The 27,558-nt window shown below is 44.0% G+C and overlaps 1 protein-coding gene across 1 annotated transcript in view; it reads right to left on the reverse strand.

The window, feature by feature from the left end:
• The window catches only part of SLC7A3 (solute carrier family 7 member 3), a 169,264-nt gene that overhangs the window by 35,405 nt on the left and 106,301 nt on the right, over positions 1 to 27,558 (reverse strand). Inside the window, exons 4-6 of the mRNA XM_075834289.1 lie at positions 10,555 to 10,729; positions 10,241 to 10,353; positions 4,483 to 4,705 (exon numbers count right to left, since the gene is read on the reverse strand). Of these exons, the coding sequence (XP_075690404.1) occupies positions 4,483 to 4,705; positions 10,241 to 10,353; positions 10,555 to 10,729 (511 nt within the window). The remainder of the gene's footprint in view (positions 1 to 4,482; positions 4,706 to 10,240; positions 10,354 to 10,554; positions 10,730 to 27,558) is intronic.

The following is a 27,558-nucleotide window of genomic DNA, read 5'->3' on the forward strand; positions in this document are numbered from 1 at the left end:
AGCCGGGGGCCTAATAAAGGCCCCCAGGTCTGTCTGTGGTGAATGCCTGCTAGGTCATGCCTGTCCGTTTTACACAGACCGGCATAATACACTGCAATATAGAAGTATTGCAGTGTATTATAAATACGATCGGAGGATCGCATAGTGAAGTCCCCTAGTGGGACTAGTAAAAAAGTTAAAAAAATTGTTTAATAAAAAGTGAAAAAAAAAAATGAAAAACCCACTTTTCCCCCTTACAAACTGCTTTATTATTAACAAACAAAATAAAGTAAAAAAAGTTACACATATTTGGTATCGCCGCGTCCATAACGACCCCAACTATAAACTTATTACATCATTTAATCCGCACGGTGAACGTCGTAAAAAATAAAATAAAAAAACATGCAAAAATTGCTGTTTTCTTTGAAACCAGCCTTAAAAAATGTGATAAAAAGTGATCAAAAGGTCGCATCTACACCAAAATGGTACCGATAAAAACTACAAGTCGTCCCGCAAAAAAAAAGCGCTCCTACAATTGCATCGGCAAAAAAATAAAAACGTTGCGGCTCTTCAAATATGGAGACACAAAAACAAATAATTTTGAAAAAAAAGTGTTTTCACGTTGTAAAAGTAGTAAAACATACAAAAACGATACAAATGTGGTATCGTTGCAATTGCAACAACTCGCTGAATAAAGTTATTGTGTTAGTTATACCACACGGTAAACGGCGTAAATTTAGGACGCAAAAAAGTGTGGCGAAATTGCTGTTTTTTTTTCTAATTGCCCCCCCAAAAAAAAGTGTGGGGTCAAAATGCTAACTATAGGCCGAGATACATTCCTTGAGAGGCGTCGTTTCCAAAATAGGGTCACTTTTTGGGGGGTTTCCACTGTTTTGGCACTACAAGACCTCTTCAATCCACTAGGTGCTCCTTTGGTTCTGAGGCCTGTGGGCCACATGTGGGATATTTCTAAAAACTGCAGAATCTGGGCAATAAATATCGAGTTGCGTTTCTCTGGTAAAATGTTCTGTGTTACAGAATTTTTTTTATTAAACATGAATTTCGGCAAAAAAAACTAAACTAAACTAAATTTGTAAATTTCACCTCTACATTGCTTTAATTCCTGTGAAACGCCTGAAGGGTTAAAATACTTTCTGAATGCGGTTTTAAATACTTTGAGGGGTGCAGTTTTTAAAATGGGGTGTTGTATAAGTGTTTCAAATATATGGTACCCTCAAAGCCCCTTCAGAACTCAATTGGTCCCTGAAAAAATAGCCTTTTGAAATTTTCTTGAAAATGTGAGAAATTGCTGCTGAAGTTCTAAGCCTTGTCTTAGAAAAAGAAAAGGACGTTCAAGAAACGATGCAAAACATAAAGCAGACATGTGGGAAATGTGAAATAGTAACTATTTTGTGTGGTATTACTATCTGTTCTACAAGCAGATACATTTACATTTAGAAAAATCATATTTTTTTTTTTACATTTTCTCTAAATGTTGATGTTTTTCACAAATAAAGCAATGAAATGATCGACCACATTTTTCCACTGACAAAGTCCAATATGTCACGAGAAAACAATCTCAGAATCGCTTGGATAGGTAAAAGCATTCCAAAGTTATTATTATATAAAGTGACATGTCAGATTTGAAAAAATGGGGCTGGTCCTCAAGGCCAAAATCAGATTGGTCCTGAAGCGGTTAAATTAAAATTTACATATAAAAAAACAAAACAAAAAAACATTACCGCCCCCCCCCCCCCCCCTCCGTGCGTTGTTATAGTGACCCATTACTCTGTTCTGACTGCAGCCCAGCCTCCTGGTATAAGGTTTCATCTCATGTGACTGCTGCAGTCAAATCACAGACGAACAGCTTAGTATTGTAACACATGAATTTAGTGACTGGCATGATGTGATGTGGACTGCGCTGCACTAATGAGCGGATGCTCCGGCCCTAAAGACCGAGAACATGGCACGCACACACTGCAAAGTGTCCTCATGTTCTCTTTCTTCAGTGCCAGCGCTGCCTCTCATTAGTCAATGTAATACACAGCCGCAGCTCCACTCTAAGGGCTTGTCAACACGTAGCGGAATTGCTGCCTTTTTTCTGTCCGGGATTGCTGACGGAAAAAAACGCAGCAGAATACAGTAGCAGCAAAGTGAATGAGAGTGAACAAATTTCATCCACATGCTGTGTAAATACGGAGCGGAAAAAACGCTCAGAAATAGACCTGCGGTGCGGAATTTTATTCCGCAGCATGTCAAATGTATTTGCGTAATCGCTGTATATATGCGGCAGGTTTGTAGTGATTCCGCCGCAAAAAATTAAACACTATAAATAAAAAATAAACACTGAATAAAAAAAACACTATACTTACCAAGGAGTTTGTGTCTCTTCCTCCCAGCCGGCCTCCTGGGATGACGCTTCATCCCATGTGACCGCCGCCAATCACAGGCTGTAGCAGGAGTCACATGGATGAAATGTCATTCCAGGAGGCCGGCCTGGATGGCGTCAGTGGGCCAGCATCCTGGTATGATGCTTCATCCCATGTGTTCGCCACTGCAGCCAATCACAGGCTGCAGCGGTCTCCTGGGATGAAACGTCAATGCAGCAGTTTTCCGCAGCAGACATTCCGGGCGAAAAACTGCACCACAGTTTGGTGCGTTTTTTCGCCCAGAATTCCCTGCGATGCACAGGACGGATACACTGCGTATTTTTACGCAGCATATCCACCACGTGTGAACACGGCCTAACAGTGGAGATCAGAGAAACCTCTGAGCTCCGCTTTTAACCCCTTGAATGCCGAAATCAAAGCGGACCACAGCATTCAAAGGGAAGAGGAGAAGGGGGACCTCCCTTTAAATTGCCTCACAGGAAATCCCTGTTTGCGATCGAGGGACATACCTTATATGGACAGAAAGCCCAGGGTCCATTGACCATATTTCCTGTCGTTGGGGCATACTTAGATATATACAACTGCCTGTGTGCTATCAGTACACAGACTAATGTACTAGCATATGGATATATACCAGTACATTTAAGTTAAAAAATAAAAAAGTTAAATTTATTAAATAAAAAACAAAAACAGTTAAAATTCACAAATGCATTTTTTTTACAATAAACATTAAAATAAAAGTCCCAATACATACAATAATACACATATTTGGCATCATAAATAATGTAATTTATGATGATTGGTGTATGGTGTAAATAAAAAAACAGCTTTCCAGAATTCTTGCCTAATAGATTAAAGAGAACCTTTCACCTACCCATGCATGTGCAGCATGTAATGGGCAGCGCTTCGCAAGCCCCGTCTCACGTGAAATAATTTGTCTAACTTCCTCCGTTATTTACATATCAGTGCAGTTATATTTGGCAACCGATATGTAAATAACCCCCTGAACTGTCAATGGGGCGTGTAAATGGCAAGAGGGCGTGTTACTATCGCTGTGACACTGTCCAATGAGCAACGGACAGTGTCACTGCTGCTTGTGCTGTGTGATCTCTCTCGCAAGATCACACAGTCTTGTCGTTCTTGTCTGCTAAGAGCTCAAGAGTGAAAGCGTGCGCGCGCACACAGCTCCGATGCCGCTGCCGACGATACTTCCGACGCCACGCAACAGAAGAATTATTGACATTCTTCTTCTCCCCTTCTGCACGTGCACGCTCTCCACCTCTTGTCAGATAGTGAAGGAAACAGTGTGATCTCGCGAGAAAGATCTCATAGCACAAGCAACTGTGACACTGTCTGTAGCTGATTGGACAGTGTCACAGCGATAGTAACACGCCCCCTTGCCATTTACACGCCCCACAGTTCAGGGTGTTATTTACATATCGGGCACCAAATATAAAAGGCACCGATATCTAAATAACAGAGGAGGATAGGAACATTTTTTAAAGTGAGACAAGGTTTGTGCAGCACTGCCTATATCATGCTGCACTCAGCTGCACACGTATGGGCAGGTGAAAGGTTCTCTTTAAACTAGATCGTAAATGTACCAAAAAAAAAAAGTCTCATACAGCTAAAGATAAAAAAATTCTTCTGTCCTCAAAGCCAAAGTTGGCCGTGTTTTTAACTGGTTAAACCCAATGTTTCCATTATGTGAGGGAAATGTTAGGGGTCACGTATTAATGAGGCGCGTGGGGTTATACATTTTTGAACTTCTATGTGCCTCACATTAAATAGTAATTTACCCCATCATGTACCGCATGGTCATAATGGCCAACATTGCGTTAATGTGTGATGTACATCATGGGGTAAATTACTATGAATGTGAGGAACGTGGAGGTTCAAAATTCATAACACCATGTGCCTCACATTAGAAAAGACTTTTTATTTTTGTGGTTTTTTTTATTTTTATTGTTGGCAAAGTATTGTTTAGGTATCGAAAAATCACAATGCTACACAAAATATCGGTATCAAAGTCCAAATTCGGGTATCGTGACAACCCTAATCAGAGAAGGTCTGGCCTTTGAAAGTTTTTTTTTTATCCAGAAAGAGACTTTACCTTGTTGAGAGGGCACATAGAGAGCCAACAGAGACAATGTAACTAGCAGGTTCCCAACCAACATATTTGAATGCTCCAGGAAGTGGACTATCTTTATTCAGTAAAAAGTATGGCGTCATAAGCGTAAGTGCAGCAGATACTCCAAAGTAGGCCACAAAACAAACTAGGAGTGAAACGATTATTCCAATTGGAATAGAACGTTGGGGGTTCTTGGCTTCTTCACCTGGAAGAATATAACATTTTAGACTCACAAGAAACCTGTTAAACACCAACAGGGTGTGCAGAGAAGTCAGAGTAATACAGTGATGAATATTAGAGAGGATTTATCAGTTCTACTGACAGGTCTAAATACTTGCATTCCCCAGAAAACAATTATTCTGGAGTATCTTTTCTTAGAATTTTGCATTGTGCCTTTCTTCTGTTATTCCTCCTGGAAACGTGACTAAATTCACAAGTGGGTGTCTCCAATCTCCTTGTCAATGGTTCATGTGCCTACACACTGACACTGTCCAAACAGTGTGGGGAAACATTCTATTGACAAGGGGAATAGCAACGCTTATTCACATGAACAGGTGCCAAATCAGCTGTAAAAACATCAGTTTTTCACGGCCAATTTGCATCTGTGTGGGCCCTGATTTCACAGATCCCTCAGACTTGAGTCTACTGAAGGAACAGTGAAAACGGGTAAAAATAGTACATGTACCATTTTTTCACGGGCCGGTCACACGGTCTGTTATAAAAAACACAGCCATGTGAATAGCACCATAGAAGTAATTGATTTTAATGCAGCTCACAAGATTGATTATTCAGTTCGTGTGAATAATCCTTTAGACCTCAATTTATCCATACATTTCAAGGTGGAATAATATAGGAACGGCACAATGCACGAGTTCTAAGAAATTGTGTTCCAGACATATTTCTTAGGGAATGCCATCTTTACTAAAAAATAGAAATGTCATGTACTCTCTTAAAAAAAAAGTTCAGTTCCTTACTTGAAACTTGCCAATTTAATCATTCATGTACGAACAAATCAATATTAAAATAATTTGCATTTCATGTGAAGAAAAGTTCCCAGGAGCTCAACAAAACTTCCAAAACCGAGCAAAAATAGGATTCTCATTGCCAAATCAAGATTTGCAAACATGCATATTATAGATCTTCATTTTTATAATTCTTCCAAATGACATTGGCAAAAGCCTTTCCCCTACAATGTAATACTCTTAAAGGAGCATCAGCCACCAAAATGCTGTTTATCTCTCTTTGGAGCTCGGTATATTAACCCCTTAATGGCCAGGCATTCTGTATCATTCTATCATCGTCGTATGCCAAGAGATGTAACTTTCTTATTTTTCCGTCAACAAAACCATATCAGAGCTCGTTCTTGCGGAATGAGTTGAGTTTTTCAATGGCACCATTTTTGGGTACATAAAATGTGTTAATTAACTTTTTTTGAGGTATTGGAAAAAGAAATCAGCTATTCTAGCATTAACCCCTTAGTGACCACCAATACGCCTTTTCACGGCAGTCACTAAGGGACCTTCGGCTAGGCCGCCGCCTTTTCACGGCAGCCCAGTCTAAGCCCTGCACGGGTGTCCTGTGCAGGCTGGAGCCGGGGATCGACTGTCTGAGGACAGCTGGGCTCCTGCTCCAACGCTCGCAATCCAAGTTTACTTTGATCGCGGCCGTTTAACCCGTTAAATGCCGCGGTCAATAGCGATCGCGGCATTTCACTTGTTTACAGAAGGAGTGAGCTCACTGTCACCCATCCGCGGCCCGCAGATGCAATCGCGGGCCTCCAATGGGGTGCCATGGCAGCCGGGGGCCTGATAAAAGCCCCCAGGTCTGCCCTGAGCATATGCCTATTAGATTGCCTGTCAGAGTTACACTGACAGGCAATAATGCTTTGGTATACATAGTTACATATTACATAGTTAGTACGGCTGAAAAAAGACACATGTCCATCAAGTTCAACCAAGGGACGGGAAAAGGGAAGGAAAAATTTCTACACATAGGAGCGAATACTTTTTTGTTCTAGGAAATTATCTAACCCTTTTTTAAAGCCATCTACTGTTCCTGCTGTGACCAGCTCCTGCGGTAGACTATTCCATAGATTCACAGTTCTCACGGTAAAGAAGGCTTGTCGCCTCTGGAGGTTGAACATTTTTTTCTCCAGACGGAGGGAGTGCCCCCTTGTTTTTTGAGGGGGTTTTACATGGAACAGGATTTCACCATATGTTTTGTATGTGCCATTAATATATTTATATAAGTTAATCATGTCCCCTCTTAGTCGTCTTTTTTCAAGGCTAAATAGGTTTAATTCTTTCAATCTTTCCTCATAACTTAAAGAGGCTCTGTCACCAGATTTTGCAACCCCTATCTGCTATTGCAGCAGATAGGCGCTGCAATGTAGATTACAGTAACGTTTTTATTTTTAAAAAACGAGCATTTTTGGCCAAGTTATGACCATTTTTGTAATTATGCAAATGAGGCTTGCAAAAGTCCAAGTGGGTGTGTTTAAAAGTAAAAGTCCAAGTGGGCGTGTATTAGGTGCGTACATCGGGGCGTTTTTAATACTTTTACTAGCTGGGCGCTGTGAAGAGAAGTAACATCCTCTTCTCTTCAGAACGCCCAGCTTCTGACAGTGCAGATCTGTGACGTCACTCACAGGTCCTGCATCGTGACGGCCACATCGGCACCAGAGGCTACAGTTGATTCTGCAGCAGCATCAGCGTTTGCAGGTAAGTCGATCTTAGTAAAGTATTAAAAACGCCCCGATGTACGCACCTAATACACGCCCACTTGGACTTTTACTTTTAAACACACCCACTTGGACTTTTGCAAGCCTCATTTGCATAATTACAAAAATGGTCATAACTTGGCCAAAAATGCTCGTTTTTTAAAAATAAAAACGTTACTGTAATCTACATTGCAGCGCCTATCTGCTGCAATAGCAGATAGGGGTTGCAAAATCTGGTGACAGAGCCTCTTTAAATTCTCCATGCCCCTAATTAGCTTCGTTGCTCTTCTTTGTATTTTTTCCAACTCCAGGGCATCCTTTCTATGAACTGGAGCCCAGAACTGAACTGCATATTCTAGATGAGGCCTCACTAATGCTTTGTAAAGTGGCAATATTACATCCCTGTCCCGTGAGTCCATGCCTCTTTTAATACACGACAATATCCTGCTGGCCTTTGAAGCAGCTGATTGACACTGCATGCTGTTATTGAGTTTATGATTTACAAGTACACCCAGATCCTTCTCAACAAGTGAATCCGCCAGTGTAGCTCCCCCTAGGACATATGATGCATGCAGGTTGTTGGTACCCAGATGCATAACTTTACATTTATCTACATTAAACTTCATCTGCCACGTGGACGCCCAAACACTTAGTTTGTTTAAATCTCCCTGCAATTCATGAACATCTTCCATAGACTGAACTATATTACATAGCTTGGTGTCATCTGCAAAAATAAAAATAGTGCTATTAATCCCATCCTCTATATCATTAATAAATAAGTTGAATAATAGTGGTCCCAGCACTGAACCCTGGGGTACACCACTTATTACAGGGGACCATTCAGAGTAGGAATCATTGACCACAACTCTCTGGATACGGTCCTTGAGCCAATTCTCAATCCAATTACAAACTATATTTTCTAAACCTATAGTCCTTAATTTACCCATTAGGCGTCTATGGGGGACAGTGTCAAATGCCTTTGCAAAGTCCAAAAACACTAAATCCACAGCGGCCCCTCTGTCTAGGCTTCTGCTTACCTCTTCATAAAAACAGATTAGGTTAGTTTGACAACTTCTGTCCTTAGTAAAACCGTGCTGGCTGTCACTTATAATACTATTTTTTGTCACATAATCCTGTATATAGTCCCTCAATAGCCCCTCAAACATTTTCCCCACGATGGATGTTAAGCTTACTGGTCTATAATTACCCGGGGAAGACCTAGAGCCTTTTTTGAAAATAGGCACCACATTTGCGCTGCACCAGTCCCTTGGCACTATACCAGAGATTCTCTGAATATTATGAAAAGAGGGACAGAAATAACTGAACTAAGCTCTTTAAGAATTCTAGGGTGTAACCCATCTGGTCCCGGGGCCTTGTGCACATTTATTTTATTTAATTTGGCTTGGACCATATCTACATTCATCCAATTCAGTATATTAACTGATATATTAACAGCCCTGGCTGCGACTACATCAGCTGCTCTTTCTTCAGTTGTATATACAGCATTATATACCAAAGCATTATAGCAGCGATCTGAAGATCGCATAGTAAAGTCCCCTAGTGGGACTAAAAAAAAGTAGTAAGTAATGTCAAATAAAAATTACAGTAAAAAAAAAACAAAAAAAAAACAAACATTTTTTCCATAAAAAGTGGTCTTATTTAGTAAAAGTGTAAAAAATAAATAAAAGTACACATATATGGTATCGCTGCGACCGTAATCAAACAATAAAGTTAATATGTAATTTAAACCGCAAGGTGAACACCGTAAAAAAACCTGCAAACAATGGTGAAATTGCTATTTTTTTCCATTGCCCTCCAAAAAAGTCATAATAAAAGTTAAAATATGTCCCACGTACACCAAAACAGTACCAATCAAAACTACGTCTTGTCTCACAAAAAACAAGCCCAAAAAATTACTACATTGACGAAAAATAAAAAAATGACGGCTCTTGGAATGAGACGATGCAAAAACAAATAATTTTAGTTAAAAAAAACTATACATATGTGGTATTGTCGTAATCGTACCGACCCACAGAATAAAGGTAACGTGTTATTTACACTGCACAGTGAACGGCGTGAATTTAAAACGCATTGAACAATGGTGGAATTTCAGGTTTTTTTTATTCTTCTATTCCCTCCAAAAAAAAGTTAATAAAAGTTAATAAAAAAATGATATGTACCTCAAAATGGTGCCATTAAAAAGTACAACTAATCCCGCAAAAAAACAAGTCCTCATACAGCTATGTCAACGGAAAAATAAAAAAGTAATATATAATAGCTCTTTGAATGAGACTATAGAAAAACGAAAAAAATTGCTTGGTCATTATGGCCTAAAATAGGCTGGTCACTAAGGGGTTAAATTTACGCCGTTCACTATGTGGCGTAAATAATATGTTCACAGTTCTCAGCATGGCCCCCCTCCTCTAGTCCCTAGTCCCCAGCATGGCCTCCCTCCTCTCATTCCTAGTCCCCAGCATGGCCCCCCAACTCCCATTCCTATTCCCCAGCATGGCCCCCATCCTCCCATTCCTAGTCCCCAGCATGGCCCCCACTCAATCTAATACAGTACACCAGCATGGCTCCCCTTTCATCTCACCATAGCTCTTCTCATTCATAGACTCACGTCCAGATGATTTAGAGTGCATGTAAGTAAAATTTGTGGCTTTTCAAAGGGGTTCCCACTAACAAAATTTGATTAAAAAGTGGTCTTTGGTCATATTAAGAGGTGGTCTGCCTATAGAGGAGCAGCTACTATAGACCATAATGGTGGGAAAAATCAGTCATAGAAAAATTTGGTCTGGATGGGGAGTGGTCTTCTGGGGAGGTTTCACTGTATTAATACGGATTAAACCTATAAAAAAAACACAAAAAAAAAAACCATATATGCTTTAACTCGGCTAATGGAAGAGAAGGTGAGAATTTTTTTAACTAGAGAATAAAGAATGCACATTTTCAGAAATAAAATAGTAACAAAATTACTATAGTCTGCTATAATTAGTATTCATTAAAGCAGTTACTTACCTGTGGTGGCAATGCAGTCAAAGCCCACAAATGCATAAAAGCATGCTGCTGCTCCTGATGCAGCTCTACTGAAACCAAAAGGAACAAAACCACCAGAACCAAATTCCGTCAAACTGTAAACATAGTAAGCAATGGTTATAAAGAGGGTTCACAGTATTACTGAATTGCAATTAAAACATGCTGCTTAACTGCCAGTCGTGTATGAACAGTGATCACACATCAAGACCTCTCTGAGAAAATACAGGCCACTTGGCATTAAATAATCAGTTTTTCCGTGAAGCTGACAACTGTGAGGTCTAAGCAAACATTCTTACCTGCCAGAGACATTAGATGAATTGAAATTATTATAATCTTCCTGTGTTAGGCTCCAGTTTTTGACATCACCTTTGAAGAAGCCAGAAAAGATGACAAAGGCCAATACCAGAAGATTGACAGAAGTGAAGATCTTGTTAATCAAGGCAGACTCGCTTACACCAACAGACAATAATGCTGAAGAAAGAAAATGTTCAGAAATTGTTTCAAGGGCCAGTAAACCAACTAATCAAAACCTCAAATCTTAATATTTTGATTTTGTAAGCCCTTATTCACACGACAGTGAAAAACGGCCGTGTGATGGCCGTCCTTTTAACGGCCTTCACATGGCAGTTTTCAGAGCAATGATATTGTATGTGTGCATTTACACGGCCGTTTTTTAACGACCCGTGAATAATGGCCATCAAAAAATAGGACATGTCCTATTTTTGGGCCGTTTTAACGGCCTGACGGCCCCCATAGAAGTCAATGGATCCGTTTTTAACGGCTGTCAATACATGTAACAACCGTTAAAAACAGATCTGTTACATGGGGATTGGCAAGGGAACTACTAGTTCCCTTGCTGGCTATCGTTGGCATACTCACGGTTGCGGCGCTTCTTCAGGTGTGGTCACTCGTCTTCACGGGTTTGAAGGCACCTCGATGACGTCATCGCCCCGTCGCGCTGCCTTGCCAGATCCCGTGCAGACGAGTGACCACAAGTGAAGACGAGAGACGGCGCTGCACCCGTGAGTATGTGGCATCATGTACAGGGAGGCTGGTGTGTCATCATGTACAGGGAGGCTGGTGTGGCATCTAAAGGGAGGCTGGTGTGGCATCTACAGGGAGGCTGGTGTGGCATCTACAGGGAGGCTGGTGTGGCACCATCTACAGGGAGGCAGGTGTGGCACCATCTACAGGGAGGCTGGTGTGGCATCATCTACATGGAGGCAGGTGTGGCATCATCTACAGGGAGGCAGGTGTGGCATCATCTACAGGGAGGCGTGTGGCATCATCTACAGGGAGGCGTGTGGCATCATCTACAGGGAGGCAGGTGTGGCATCATCTACAGGGAGGCGTGTGGCATCATCTACAGGGAGGCGTGTGGCATCATCTACAGGGAGGTGTGTGGCATCATATACAGGGAGGCGTGTGGCATCATATACAGGGAGGCGTGTGGCATCATATACAGGGAGGCGTGTGGCATCATATACAGGGAGGCGTGTGGCATCATATACAGGGAGGCGTGTGGCATCATATACAGGGAGGCGTGTGGCATCATATACAGGGAGGCGTGTGGCATCATATACAGGGAGGTGTGTGGCATCATCTACAGGAGGCGTGTGGCATCATATACAGGGAGGCGTGTGGCATCATATACAGGGAGGCGTGTGGCATCATATACAAGGAGGCGTGTGGCATCATATACTGGCAGGCGTGTGGCATCATATACAGGTAGGCGTGTGGCATCATATACAGGGAGGCGTGTGGCATCATATACAGGAGGTGTGTGGCATCATATACAGGGAGGCGTGTGGCATCATATACAGGAGGCGTGTGGCATCATATACAGGAGGTGTGTGGCAGCATATACAGGGAGGCTGTAAATAGTGTCTAGGTGAACATGTGACCTTCCTTTGGGTGTTTTCAGGGGGCTGGGACAAAAAAAGCCTGACCAATGAAATTCATCAGTTTTTTTAACGCCCATGAAAAACTGATGCAAAATGGATGTCAAACGGCCATTAAAAACGGACAGATAGACTGGAAATGGATGAAAATGTAGAGACACACTGATGCAAAATGGCCATGAAAAACTGTCAGTATGATGCCACACGCCTCCCTGTAGATGATGCCACACGCCTCCCTGTATATGATGCCACACCAGCCTCCCTGTAGATGATGCCACACACCTCCCTGTAGATGATGCCACACCAGCCTCCCTGTAGATGATGCCACACCAGCCTCGCTGCAGATCATGCCACACCAGCCTCGCTGCAGATCATGCCACACCTGCCTCCCTGTAGATGATGCCACACCTGCCTCCCTGTAGATCATGCAACACCTGCTTCCCTGTAGATCATGCAACACCTGCTTCCCTGTAGATGATGCCACACCAGCCTCCCTGTAGATGATGCCACACCTGCCTCCCTGTAGATTCCACACCAGCCTCCCTGTAGATGATGCCACACCAGCCTCCCTGCAGATCATGCCACACCTGCCTCCCTGCAGATCATGCCACACCTGCCTCCCTGTAGATGATGCCACACCTGCATCCCTGTAGATGGTGCCACACCTGCCTCCCTGTAGATCGTGCCACACCAGCCTCCCTGTAGATCGTGCCACACCAGCCTCCCTGTAGATCGTGCCACACCAGCCTCCCTGTAGATGCTACACCAGCCTGCCTGTAGATGCCACACCAGCCTCCCTGTAGATGCCACACCAGCCTCCCTGTAGATGCCACACCAGCCTCCCTGTAGATGCCACACCAGCCTGCCTGTAGATGCCACACCAGCCTGCCTGTAGATGCCACACCAGCCTGCCTGTAGATGCCACACCAGCCTCCCAGTAGATGCCACACCAGCCTCCCTGTAGATGACACACCAGCCTGCCTGTAGATGCCACACCAGCCTGCCTGTAGATGCCACACCAGCCTGCCTGTAGATGCCACACCAGCCTCCCTGTAGATGCCACACCAGCCTCCCTGTAGATGCCACACCAGCCTGCCTGTAGATCGTGCCACATACTCACGAGAGCAGCGCCGTCTCTTGTCTTCTTCAGGTGTGGTCACTCGTCTGCACGGGATCTGGCAAGGCAGCGCAACGGGGCAATGATGTCAACGAGGCGCCTTCAAACCCGTGAAGACGAGTGACCACACCTGAAGAAGCGCCGCAAACATGAGTATGCCAACGATAGCCAGCAAGGGAACTAGTAGTTCCCGTGCCAATCCCCAAGTAACAGATCCGTTTTTAACGGTTGTTACATGTATTGACAGCCGTTAAAAACGGATCCATTGACTACTATGGGGGCCGTCAGGCCGTTAAAACGGCCAAAAATAGGACATGTCCTATTTTTTGACGGCCATTATTCACGTGCCGTTAAAAAAAACGGCCGAGTGAATGCACCCATAGAATATCATTGTTCTGAAAACGGCCATGTGAAAGCCGTTAAAAGGACGGCCATCACACGGCCGTTTTTCACTGTCGTGTGAATGAGGCCTAAGTCAGCCAAACAAACAAACAAAAAACCCTCTGCCATATTACGAACACGAAGCCCCTTTCTTTACAAACTTAACTTTCGGACATGAGTCAACAATTTCATGAGATGGCAAGAAGGAATAAGCACCAGTGGTGCCTGCTGTCTTTGTATGATAGACAAACAGCACCAGGCATGAACAAGACACATCCAAAACAAAAGAAAGATATTGACAATACATATTAAAGGAGACATTAAGAGTCAGTTCACTTTAATTTTGTTTGAGCTGATTTTGATGCAAAAACAGTGTCGGAATCAGAGCCAAAAAACGTCCCAAAGCGCCCCCCCCCCCCCCCGCCCCCCAGTGATTTCAATGGGAGGCAGAGGCGTATTTTTTTCCCAGATAGCCGCTTGCGGGGCAAAAAAAAAAAAGCGGAATGTTCTTTCCACCTCTGACCTCCTATTGAAAACAATGGAAGGAAAAAAAACAGCGGCACCTCTTTTTTCTCAGTTTTTTTGCCAAGTGCAAAAAAAAACAAAAAAACCTTAAAACGCTGAAGGAATTAGGAGCTAGATTTTTTTTCTGCCTGCAAAAAACTCCATGTGAACTGCCCCTAACAGAAATATACACTTTTAAATTAAGAACGGTAACTCATGACTATCATACCTTGGCAGTTTTAGTGCTTTTAGAATTTAAAGTGAATTTGCAGAGAAAGGTGCAAGCTGTTCAGATCTACACATTACATTTGAAACTTGAATAAAACAGTGCCATGCATTCTTTACCCCTTACAGCGGTATCCGTAAATAAAGATGATTATATAAGGAAGATCATTTTTATAATATCTTTTGGGCGCTATGTCAGAAAAAAACAAAAAAAACGATGGTGGTTACTTACGGTACATAGTCAGATTGGATCACCGTTACTAGTAGGGTGCCACAGGGGTCAGTATTGGGCCCTTTGCTGTTTAATATATTTATTAATGACATTTCAAAGGGATTACAACGTAAAATGTACAATTTTTGCTGATGTTACTAAACTGTGTAAAGTGTGGGAAATAGTGATGATCCCTCACTATAGGAATTGTTTTCGATTGTGTATCCTCCAAAATTAGTCAGAAATAAAATCACTGGAGTAGGACTGGAGTTTTCTTATAAAAAACATAACTTTTACTGTAGAAAATTTATAAGACGTGTGTAGACTTGTGTATATATATATATATATATATATATATATACACACACACACACACACACACACACACACACACACACACACACACACACACACACAGTGGAGGAAATAAGTATTTGATCCCTTGCTGATTTTGTAAGTTTGCCCACTGTCAAAGACATGAACAGTCTAGAATTTTTAGGCTAGGTTAATCTTACCAGTGAGAGATAGATTATATATAAAAAAATAAAAAAATAAATCACATTGTCAAAATTATATATATTTATTTGCATTGTGCACAGAGAAATAAGTATTTGATCCCCTACCAACCATTAAGAGTTGAGCCTCCTCCAGACCACTTACACGCTCCAAGTCAACTTGGTGCCTGCATTAAAGACAGCTGTCTTACATGGTCACCTGTATAAAAGACTCCTGTCCACAGACGCAATTAATCAGTCTGACTCTAACCTCTACAACATGGGCAAGACCAAAGAGCTTTCTAAGGATGTCAGGGACAAGATCATAGACCTGCACAAGGCTGGAATGGGCTACAAAACCATAAGTAAGATGCTGGGTGAGAAGGAGACAACTGTTGGTGCAATAGTAAGAAAATGGAAGACATACAAAATGACTGTCAAACGACATCGATCTGGGGCTCCATGCAAAATCTCACCTCGTGGGGTATCCTTGATCCTGAGGAAGGTGAGAGCTCAGCCGAAAACTACACGGGGGGAACTTGTTAATGATCTCAAGGCAGCTGGGACCACAGTCACCAAGAAAACCATTGGTAACACATTACGCCGTAATGGATTAAAATCCTGCAGTGCCCGCAAGGTCCCCCTGCTCAAGAAGGCACATGTACAGGCCCGTCTGAAGTTTGCAAATGAACATCTGGATGATTCTGAGAGTGATTGGGAGAAGGTGCTGTGGTCAGATGAGACTAAAATTGAGCTCTTTGGCATTAACTCTACTCGCCGTGTTTGGAGGAAGAGAAATGCTGCCTATGACCCAAAGAACACCGTCCCCACTGTCAAGCATGGAGGTGGAAACATTATGTTTTGGGGGTGTTTCTCTGCTAAGGGCACAGGACTACTTCCCCGCATCAATGGGAGAATGGATGGAGCCATGTACCGTCAAATCCTGAGTGACAACCTCCTTCCCTCCACCAGGCCATTAAAAATGGCTCGTGGCTGGGTCTTCCAGCACGACAATTACCCGAAACATACAGCCAAGGCAACATAGGAGTGGCCCAAAAAGAAGCACATTAAGGTCATGGAGTGGCCTAGCCAGTCCCCAGACCTTAATCCCATCGAAAACTTATGGAGGGAGCTCAAGATCCGAGTTGCAAAGCGACAGCCTCGAAATCTTAATGATTTACAGATGATCTGCAAAGAGGAGTGGGCCAAAATTCCATCTAACATGTGTGCAAACCTCATCATCAACTACTAAAAATGTCTGACTGCTGTGCTTGCCAACAAGGGTTTTGCCACCAAGTATTAAGTCTTGTTTGCCAAAGGGATCAAATACTTATTTCTCTGTGCACAATGCAAATAAATATATAGAATTTTGACAATGTGATTTTTTTTATTTTTTTTTATATAATCTATCTCTCACTGGTAAAATTAACCTAGCCTAAAAATTCTAGACTGTTCATGTCTTTGACAGTGGGCAAACTTACAAAATCAGCAAGGGATCAAATACTTATTTCCTTCACTGTACATACACTAAAACTTTTGTTCTGCATTCATTGCAACATTCTCTTGTCACAAGCATCATTGATAATATCATTTTGGTATTTACACCGTGTTCCAAATTATTATGCACATTGGATTTAAGTGTCATAAACATTTGAGTTATTCGTTTTTCAATTAAACTCATGGATGGTATTGTGTCTTAGGGCTCTTTGGATCATTGTAATCAATCTCAGACACCTGTGATAATTAGTTTGCCAGGTGTGCCCAATCAAAGGAAAACTACTTAAGAAGGACGTTCCACTTTATTAAGCAGGCCACAGGTTTCAAGCAATATGGGAAAGAAAAAGGATCTCCCTGCTGCCGAAAAGCGTGAACTAGTGCAATAACTTAAGCATGATCATCGTACTGTGAAAGATTTGTGGCTGATTCAGAGCACAGACGGGTTCGTTCAGATAAAGGCATAATGAGGAAGGTTTCTGCCAGACAAATTAATAGGATTAGGAGAGCAGCTGCTAAAATGCCATTGCAAAGCAGCAAACAGGTATTTGAAGCCGCTGGTGCCTCTGGAGTCCCACGAACCTAAAGGTGTAGGATCCTCCAGAGGTTTGCAAGTGTGCATAAAGCTATTATTCGGCCACCCCTAAACAATGCTCACAAGCAGAAACGGTTGCAGTGGGCTCAGAAATACATGAAGACTACATTTTCAAACCGTGTTGTTTACTGATGAGTGCCGTGCAACCCTGGATGGTCCAGATGGATGGAGTAGTGGATGGTTGGTGAATGGCCACCATGTCCCAACAAGGCTGCGACATCAGCAAGGAGGTGGCGGAGTCATGTTTTGGGCTGGAATCATGGGGAGAGAGCTGGTAGGCCCCTTTAGGGTCCCTGACGGTGTGAAAATGACCTCTACAAAGTACGTAGAGTTTATGACTGACCACTTTCTTCCGTGGTACAAAAAGAACCACCGTGCCTTCCATGGGGTCAAAATGCTAACTATATCCCTAGAAAAATGCCTTGAGGGGTGTAGTTTCCAAGATGGGGTCACTTTTGGGGGGTTTCGACTGTTTAGGTACCACAAGACCTCTTCAAACCTGACATGGTGCCTAAAATATATTCCTAAAAAAAGGAGGCCCCAAAATCCACTAGGAGCTCCTTTGCTTCTGAGGCCTGTGTTCCAGTCCATTAGGACACTAGGGCCACATGTTGGATATTTCTAAAAACTGCAGAACCTGGGCAATAAATATTGAGTTGCATTTCTCTGGTAAAACCTTCTGTGTTACAGATTATTTTTTATTGCAACTGAATTTCGGCAAAAAAAATGACATTTGTAAATTTCACCTCTACTTTGCCTTAATTCCTGTGAAACGCCTAAAGGGTTAAAATACTTTCTGAATGTGGTTTTGAATACCTTTAGGGGTGCAGTTTTCAAAATGTTGTGATTTATGGGGACTTTCTAATACAGAAGGCCCTCAAAGCCACTTCAGAACTGAACTGGTTCCTGAAAAAATGGCCTATTGAAATTTTCTTGAAAATATGAGAAATTGCTGCTAAAGTTCTAAGCCTTGTAACGTCCTAGAAAAATAAAAGGACGTGAAAAAAAACGATGCAAACAAAAAATAGAAACATATAGAGGATGTTAACTAGTAACTATTTTGTGTGGTATTACTATCTGTTTTACAAGCAAATACATTTAAATTTAGAAAAATGCAATTTTTGCTAAAAGTTGAAGTTTTCCACAAATAAATATTGAATTTATCGACCAAACTTTTTCACTAACATAAAGTACAATATGCCACGAGAAAACAATCTCAGAATCGCTTGGATAGGTAAAAGCATTCCGGAGTTATTACCACATAAAGTGACACGTCAGATTTGAAAAAGTCATCTGTGTCCACAAGGCCAAAACCGGCTGTGTCCTAAAGGGGTTAAAACAACGGACTGCAACAATATTTTTAAATTTGACAGCTGACATCCTCGTAGGATGATTAGATCTCTACCAGGCAGTCAGATGTTGCGGGTTAGACTGACAGTGGATGATGAAAGAATTATCAATAATCGATTAGATTCTATGGGTAAATTTTTTTTGGAGAGAGGACATCCTAAGGGACTTACACTCGCACACCTAATACAGGTGCACTCATTAGATCGACATTCCCTTCTGGGCACAACAAAATCTCCTAGAGGTTCCGGGACGATCCCCTTTATTTCTAAGTTTTCTGAACATAGTAAGTTTGTTTCCAACATTATACGGAAACATTGGCCCATTTGGGGCAATGGTCTTAAAAAGGTACCTGAGTTACAAAAACCACCTCTCCTCTCCTACAGACGTGCACATAATTTGAAGGACAAATTGGTCAGAGCGGATGTGAGAGTCCCAGTGAGAGACTCTCAGATCCGTCTGAGACCAATTAAGAAGGGTTGTTTCCCTTGCTTGTCCTGCATTAATTACAGTTTGCTAATCAAGGGTGACCGTTTTACTCACCCTCAAACAAATAAGCGATTTGATATTCGCCACTACTTGACTTGCAGTTTAGCATTCATGATATATTTGTTACAGTGTCCCTGTGGTACATGGGGGGAGACCACTCTTGATCCCGGTACACATATCAACAACCGCAGATGCACTATTAGACAAAAGCGGTTAGACCTACCTGTATCGAAACATTTTACTGAAGCAGGACATAAGGAGCATCAATTAAAATTTTGGATAATTGATCACGTACCAGTTCTTAACAGGGGTGGCGATAGGATTGCTCTTTTGAAACGTAACGAGCTAGAATGGATTAATTGGTTAGGCACATTGAAACCGCACAGTTTGAATGTGGATTTCAAATTGAGAAACTTGAGATAGAGAATTAGCTTGCCTTCCAGTTCCTCTAATTGTTCTTTTGGTTTGTCTCCTTGTATTATTATGTATGAAAGACCTCCTGATATGCAATATTGGGGAGTGCATTTTTTTGAAATATTTAACAAAAAATAAGATATGATTATATGATACTTTGTTAATATATACCCTCTAGTAAATAAGGTTTTTCTTATTTTCTTTATAGGTGGACTCTGTAAGGACTCATCACTGAATGACCTCCACTCATGCATGCTTTCTCTATCTGTTGTTGTGCTGCACGTGGTACTTTGTCATTACATATATTTGCCTATATAATGCTTAGTGTTTCTTTCTATATTAGATAGGTTACACTAATTCCATATGTTACTTTCTTTTTCGAGCTTATTATGTGTCCCCAGTCTCATATATAACACATGCTTTCGTTCTCGTTACACGAACGCCGGGATACTTGATAAACAATTTTAGAATCAAAATAATATATCCGTTTATATATGTGTAGGAGCTATTTTATAATCACCTTATTAGTGCATTCCTATTTCTTAACCACTTGGGGACCGCTCCATAGACTATAAACGTCCGGGCGGTCCGCAATTAACTCTGCAGGGCCGTTCTAAAATGTTCTGCCGAGTTATACTTTTTTCTGCTCTGTGGCGGCATTTAGCTCAGTGATACAGTTGTCTCCAGGCGGCTGACATCACGGAGCTCTGCCCAGAGACCAATTTTTAAGACATACAACCAGAGCTGGCTCCAGATTTATGTGGGCCCTTGGGCAACACAGACTTAGCGGGTCCCTTTGCGGGGAAAATCACGGCGCCAGTAAAATGTCAGAAAACGTCACTTTGTGCCCCCATATAGAAGTAGGGCCCTATTTATGCCCCCATAAAGAAGTTAGGCCCCCAGTATGTACCCCAATAAATTTAGTGCCCACAGTAGATAGTGTCATACAGCCACCCTCCCTGAAAGTGCCACACAGCCCCTCCTCCCTGGGAGTGCCACACAGCCCCCCTTCCAGGTAGTGCCACACAGACGCTCCTCCCAGGTAGTGCCACACAGCCCATCCTACCAGGTAGTGCCACACAACCCGTCCTCCCTGGTACTGCCACACAACCCGTCCTCCCTGGTACTGCCACACAGCCCCCGATTAATTGAGCGGATTGCTCCCAGAGCACCCTGGGCTATAAGAAGGGCCCAGCCTCTTCCTCCTATGCCTGAGCGCCTTTGTTGTATCCAAAGTTTGTCTATGCAAAAGGTCTCCTAGTGTTTTCCAGTTCCCAGTGTTCCCCGTACCTGTATCCTGTGCTATCCTGGTCAAGTGCCATGCTGAGCTGTAGTCGTGCTGTGCTGTATTCCACGCCTGTCCTGCTACTCCACGCCTGATGTCTACATGCTGCCTAGTCCCAGCCGAGCCAGCCTTGCTACTGTCCGAGCTGCCACAAGTACACTATAAGAACTATAGACTGTGACCTGCGCCCTGTTGACCAGGTGGCATAACGTCAAAGCGGTACAGCCCAGTGGGTCTACGAACCCAATGGGACAATACGCTCAGGCCATGGACCCCGCTGGTCGATCCAAGACCAAGATGATGCGGACGGATATGCTAGACCTCCGGTCTCGACAGGACCAACTACTCCAGGCCTTGAACATTATCGCACGTCGGCAGGAGGCGTTAGCTGACATTCCTCCTACTACACTTCCTGGCAGCGTTGGTCCCCGCGTGACCATAGTGTCCGGCGAGAAAACGCATCGGGTCTCTGCGTATCTGGACTCTGGATCCGCTGCTAATTTAATTCGTAGAGACCTGGTGGATCATCTCCAATTGCCCACTACCCCTCTGGAGAGGCCGTTGGATCTGTGAATGGACTACCTCTGCGAGACCCAGTTATTGCTGTCACCAAGCCGCTGAGGCTCCAAGTAGGAGCTCTCCACTCCGAGCTCCTCTCGTTCTTTGTATTGTCCAAAGCCGTTAACCCCGTGCTGCTGGGCCTGCCTTGGCTCCGACTACATGCCCCAGTCCTGGACTGGAACTCTGGAGAGGTTCTCCAGTGGGGCCCCGAGTGTCACAACCGTTGCCTGGCACAGATTCGTTCGGCTCAGCCTCCTCTGTCTCAGTCATTGGCAGGATTACCTGGTCATTGTGCTGCATTTTCGGACGTCTTCAGCAAAAGGGAAGCCGAGACGCTGCCCCCACACCGGGCGTGTCCTATCGAGCGGATTCCTGGTGCATCCCTTCCCTGTGGTAGGGTATATCCTCTCTCCTTGCCAGAGACTCTGTCCATGTCCGCCTATGTTAAAGAAAAATTGGAGAGGGGCTTCATACGGAAGTTTTCCTCCCCTGCAGGAGCCGGGTTCTTTTTAGTCAAGAAAAAGGATGGTTCCCTGCGTCCTTGTATCGACTACCGGGGTCCCAACCAGATCACGGTGAAAAATAAGTATCCGTTGCCATTGATCTCAGAACTGTTTGATTGTATACATGGTGCCAAGAATTTTCCAAACTATGTTTGTGTGTCACGGAGCGGGTTAGTGGACCCACTAGGCCGTACCGCCGCAGCGGGGAGGCAGCTGGCCAAACAGGACACCCCAGAAATACAATGTCCCGCACAAGGGTACCTGAATAGTCCAGATGGTGGCCGCAGCTCTGGCACAGATGAGATGGGTGCGGCAGATGGCGCCAAACGTGGCGGATGACACAGGAGCCACAAGTTGCGCAGACGTGGCGGATTCCTCCAGACGTGGCAGATGACACAGGACGTGGCGGATTCCTCCAGACGTGGCAGATGACACAGGACGTGGCAGATTCCTCTGGACGTGGCAGATGACACAGGACGTGGCACGACTTGATACTAGGGTAAAGCACGGGAAACAGGAACGGGGAACAAGGTACGGGTAACAACAGGAACGGGAAACACTAAGGGACCATTTGCAAGACAGACTGGGAAAACTAACAACGCTCAGGCACCGAACTAGGGGGCTGGACCCCTCTTATAGCCCAGGGTACTCACGGGTCAAAGGTCATTCAAGGTGTCCAGTGCGCGCGCTGCCCCTTTAAGAGCGGGGACGAGCGTGCGCGCGCACCCTGCGGGCTCCGGCGGAGGTGAGTGGATGCGAGCGCTGGCGTCTCCTGAGGAGGCTTGGGCCAGCGCTTGCCGACTCTTAGCTGCGGCTGTCAGCGGGAGGCTGGAGCTGACAGCCAGCAGCCACGGACATTACATTGTGTAGTGGTCTATCTTTAAGACATCTTGATTTTTTTTCTCCAGATCCTATGACTCATCAGAGACATGTCCGTCAAGTTTTGCTGCGGTTAAGGGAGAATCGTCTGTACGCCAAGTTGGAGAAGCGCGTGTTTGAGAAAGATGCTCTACATCGTCTCGAATCGAGGTCTCGAGATGGAACCTGAAAAGATAAAGTCTGTACTAGAATGGCCACGCCCTCAAGGCTTGAGGGCCATACAGCGCTTTCTGGGATTCACCAATTTCTACAGACAGTTCATCCCAAACTTCTCCTCACTGACTTCTCCTATCTCTAACCTCACCAAGAAGGGCATGAACGCCAAGGTGTGGACTCCTGAGGCAGAGTCCGCATTCAATAGCCTGAAGAGTGCCTTCACGTCAGCCTCTATCCTCCATCATCCAGATGTTTCTCTACAGTTGTCGTTAGTGGTGGTGGTGCACTCCTTTTCCAGAGAGGTTCCAAGGGCAATTCAATGGTATGTGGATATTTCTCTAAGCTCTTCTCTTCCGCAGAACGCAACAACTCGATTGGGAGTTACTGGTCATCAAATTGGCCCTGGAGGAGTGGAGACATCTACTAGAGGGTGCAGCTCATCCCATCCTGATTTTTACGGACCACAAGAACCTCACCTATCTCCAGACGGCCCAATGGCTGAATCCTCGTCAGGCCAGGTGGTCGCTGCTCTTTACCAGGTTCCACTTTGAGCTCCATTATCGCCCGGCAGACAAGAATGTGAGGGCCGATGCCTTGTCCAGGTCTTTCGAGACAGAGGACACCATGGAAATTCCACAGAATATTATTGACCCGTCTTGCATTATCTCTGTGAACCCCCTGCAAGTTGGGGACATTCCTCCAGGGAGGACCTTTGTGCGCCTGGCTGACAGAAGGAGAATCCTCCACTGGGGACACTGCTCTAGACTGGCAGGTCACGCGGGGACCCGTAAAACCGAGACCTGATTGCCCGTCATTTCTGGTGGCCCACGCTGCCCAAAGACATTATGGACTTTGTTACTTCCTGCTCAGTGTGTGCAGCTAACAAGGTTGCTCACTCCAGACCTGCTGGCCTGCTCCAGCCATTGCCTGTGCCCGATGCTCCCTGGCAGCATATAGCTATGGACTTTGTTACGGACCTGCCTCCCTCTGCGGGAAGCAGTACTGTCTGGGTGGTGGCGGACCGATTTTCGAAGATGGCCCACTTCATTCCGCTGACCGGTCTTCCGTCTGCTCCTCAACTGGCCAAACTTTTCATCCAACACATCTTCCGCCTGCACGGCTTGCCGCGGCATAGTGTGTCTGATCGGGGGGTCCAGTTCACCTCGAAGTTCTGGAGAGCCCTCTGCGGACTCCTCGGTGTGAAGTTGGACTTTTCCTCAGCCTACCATCCTCAGTCCAATGGTCAGGTCGAGAGGATCGATCAGATCTTGGAGAACTACCTACGCCACTTCATCTCCAAGCAGCATGATGACTGGGTGCAGTTGCTCCCATTGGCTGAATTCTCCTACAATAATCACACCAGCGAGTCCAGAAGGAATACATCTTTCTTCATTGTCTACGGCCAACAATTCCTCTCCCGGTGCCCGATACGTCCGAGGTACCAGCGGCTGACTCTGCTTTTAGAGACTTCCTGCAGATCTGGCAGCAGACTCGATCCTCCATCCTACTGGCAGTCGACTTCATGAAACGGAAGGCTGACACAAGGACAAGGGAACCTCCTCAATTTCTCCTTGGAACGAAGGTCTGGCTGTCCTCTAGGAATATTCGACTAAGGGTGCCATCATACAAATTTGCTCCCAGGTTCACCGGACCCTTCGAGATCCTGCAGCAGATCAACCCTGTCGCCTACAAGCTTCAGCTGCCTCCTACCCTCAAGATTCCCAACTCTTTCCATGTCTCCCTCCTGAAGCCGGTGTTTCTGAACCGCTATAACCAAGACTCCTAGCCCTGTGGTTGCATCCAGTGGTTCCTCCGACACCTTTGAGGTTAAGGAGATCCTGGAGACTAAAAAAGTAAGAGGAAGAACCTTTTATTTAGTAGATTGGAAGGGGTTTGGTCAAGGAGAGGTCCTGGGAGCCAGAAGAGAATCTCAATGCTCCTACCCTCATTAAGAGGTTTCTCTCTCGTTCTGGTCCCAAGAGGAGGGGGCGTAAGAGGGGGGATACTGTAGCGTCCGTGGTCGCTAACCACGAACTCCATACATCCAGTCGACGCCCTTCTCTCCAGAGATGTCTGCACATATGGCCGTCGGGTTCCACAGTGACCACCAGGGTGCGCTTGCGAGCTCAGTCCAGACTTAAGAAGCCAAAGCGCATGCACGTGAGAGATTGAACGGATTGCTCCCAGAGCAGTCTGGGCTATAAGAAGGGCTGTCCACTCCCTGCAATGCCTCAGCATTGTTTGTTGTATCCAAAGTTTGTCTATGCAAACTCCTAGTGTTTTTCAGTTACCAGTGTTCCCCGTACCTGTATCCTGTGCTATCCTGGTCAGGTGCCGTGCTGAGCTGTAGTCGTGCTGGATTCCACGCCTGTCCTGCTACTCCACGCCTGATGTCTACCTGCTGCCTAGTCCCAGACGAGCCTGCCTTACTACTGTCCGAGTGCCACAGGTACACTATACGAACTATAGACTGTGACCTGCACCCTGTTGGCCAGCTGCCATACCGTCAAGGCATTACGGCCCAGTGGGTCCACGAATCCAACATGACAGTGACGTCAGCAGCAGTGCTAGGGTCCCCAGGCAGAGTGCTGTAAGAGGCTCTGCCCAGGACTCGGCGCCAAGGAAAACCTCCTGACGTCACTGCCCATACATGGGCAGTGACGTCAGGAGGATTCCCAGGCAGAGCCTTTACTCGCACTCTGCCCAGGGATTCCAGCAGTGAAGTACAGTGTAAAAACCCAGCTAGAAACGGCAGCAAGCAGTGACAGCTGTTCTGTTTAAAATGGCTGAGAATCGGGAGTGCACAGGTCGACGGAGTTCCTCCCCCTTAGCCACTGTTCTTCATGGAATCTGTAGCCAGAGTCTGAGGTTGCTGGCTACGAATTCCTAATGACGAGCGGTGACAGCAGCAGTAACAGCAACGGAGGAGCAGGAAGAGAGGGAAGAAGACTACAGCATAGCAGGCTAAGGCTTGTAGTAAGTTTTATATAATATATTAAAGAGTTTCTTTATGGTCTTAAAAGGAACACGTATATAAAAGTTTTTAATCTTTACAGGTACAGTTTAAAATTTTACTTCATAATCCCTCTACAAGGCCATTAATAAATATATTAAACAGCAAAGGGTCCAATACTGACCCCTGTGGCACCCTTCTAGTAACGGTGATCCAATCTGACTATGTACTGTAACTAACTACAGTCTTTTTTTTTCTGACAGAACACCCTGAAGATATTATAAAAATGATCTTCCTTATATAATATTATTTATTTACGGATACCGCTGTAAGGAGTAAAGTATGCATGGCACTGTTTTATTCAAGTTTCAAATGTAATGTGTAGATCTGAACAGCAGGCACCTTTCTATGCAAATTCACTTGAAATTCTAAAGTTTTAACCACAAAGCACTAAAACTGCCAAGGTATGATCGTCATGAGTTACCGTTCTTAATTTAAAAGTGTATATTTCTGTTATGGGTAGTTCACATGGAGTTTTTTGTAGAGGCAGAGAAGAGGCAATTGAGGTTTAACACTGATAAATGTAAGGCTTTGGGGAAAATACACATCACCATTACATACTAAATGGGAAAATACTGGGTAAAATACACATGGAAAAAGGACTTAAGAATTTTAGTTGACAGTTAACTATAGCACCTAGTGCCAGGCCACTACTGCCAAGGCAAAAAAAGATCAAGTGTTCGTTAATAGGCATAGATGAACGTGATGAGAACAAAGTTCTACCACTTTATATAAATCACTAGTCAGATCGCACAAGGAATAGTGTGTGCAGTTTTGGGCACCAGTGCACAAGAAAGACATAGCTGAGCTTAAAGGCTATGTAAACCTTTGATGGGCATTTTTTTTTCTTTTTAAATAAACTTGTCAGCCAGTGTGTTTGGTGTAACTTTATAATTCGTTTTTATTTTAACTTTTTTAGATACAGCTGCTCTGTATTCTCTATGGTTCAGTGGCAGCAGGTCCTGTGTGTTTCTGACATGCAGGACCCAGCTGTTATCCATCACATCTAAGCCCATAACTTACATGTGATAGATTACAGGTGGATCCTGCGTGTTAAACCAGTCAGGTTCGCGGGACTGAAAGATTTAGGTCATAGCGAAAGATACAGCTGCACTGTATAGATAATACTGAGCAGCTGTATCTTAAAAAGTAAAACAAAATTTTGAATAAAATAATAATAAAGTTACAAACAAACTGACTGACCTGTTTGTTAAAAAAAAAAAAAAGCTCCTCAAAATGGTGTAGATAGCTTTTAAGCGGTTTCAAAAGCGGCCAACTAAAATAATAAATGGAATGGTGAGACTACAGTAGCTTGGTGTCATTTAGATTAGAAAAAAAAAAAAAGCCGGTTTTAGGGGTGACCTAATAATTATGTATAAATATATCAAAAGGTCAATAGAGATTTTTTTTATTATGATTATAATGATTATTTATACTCAGGACTGTAAATTTAACAAGGGGGAATGCTCTACGTCTAAATGAAAGGTTTCTACGCAATGATTCTATGGAACTCTCTGCCAAAAGGTGTTGTGGTGAATTCACAAGAGTTCAAAAGGAGGCCTGTGTGCCTTTAAGTGTAAGGCTGGGTTCACACGACCTATTTTCAGACATAAACAAGGTGTATTATGTCAAACGACAACGCGTAAATGGACTGCCTCGGCAAAGAAGTGCAGGGCACTTCTTTGCCACGTAATTTGAGCTGTTCTTCATTGAACTAAATGAAGCACAGCT

This window comes from Rhinoderma darwinii, chromosome 8 (assembly GCF_050947455.1).
Source record: "Rhinoderma darwinii isolate aRhiDar2 chromosome 8, aRhiDar2.hap1, whole genome shotgun sequence".
Taxonomy (NCBI): Eukaryota; Metazoa; Chordata; class Amphibia; order Anura; family Rhinodermatidae; genus Rhinoderma; species Rhinoderma darwinii.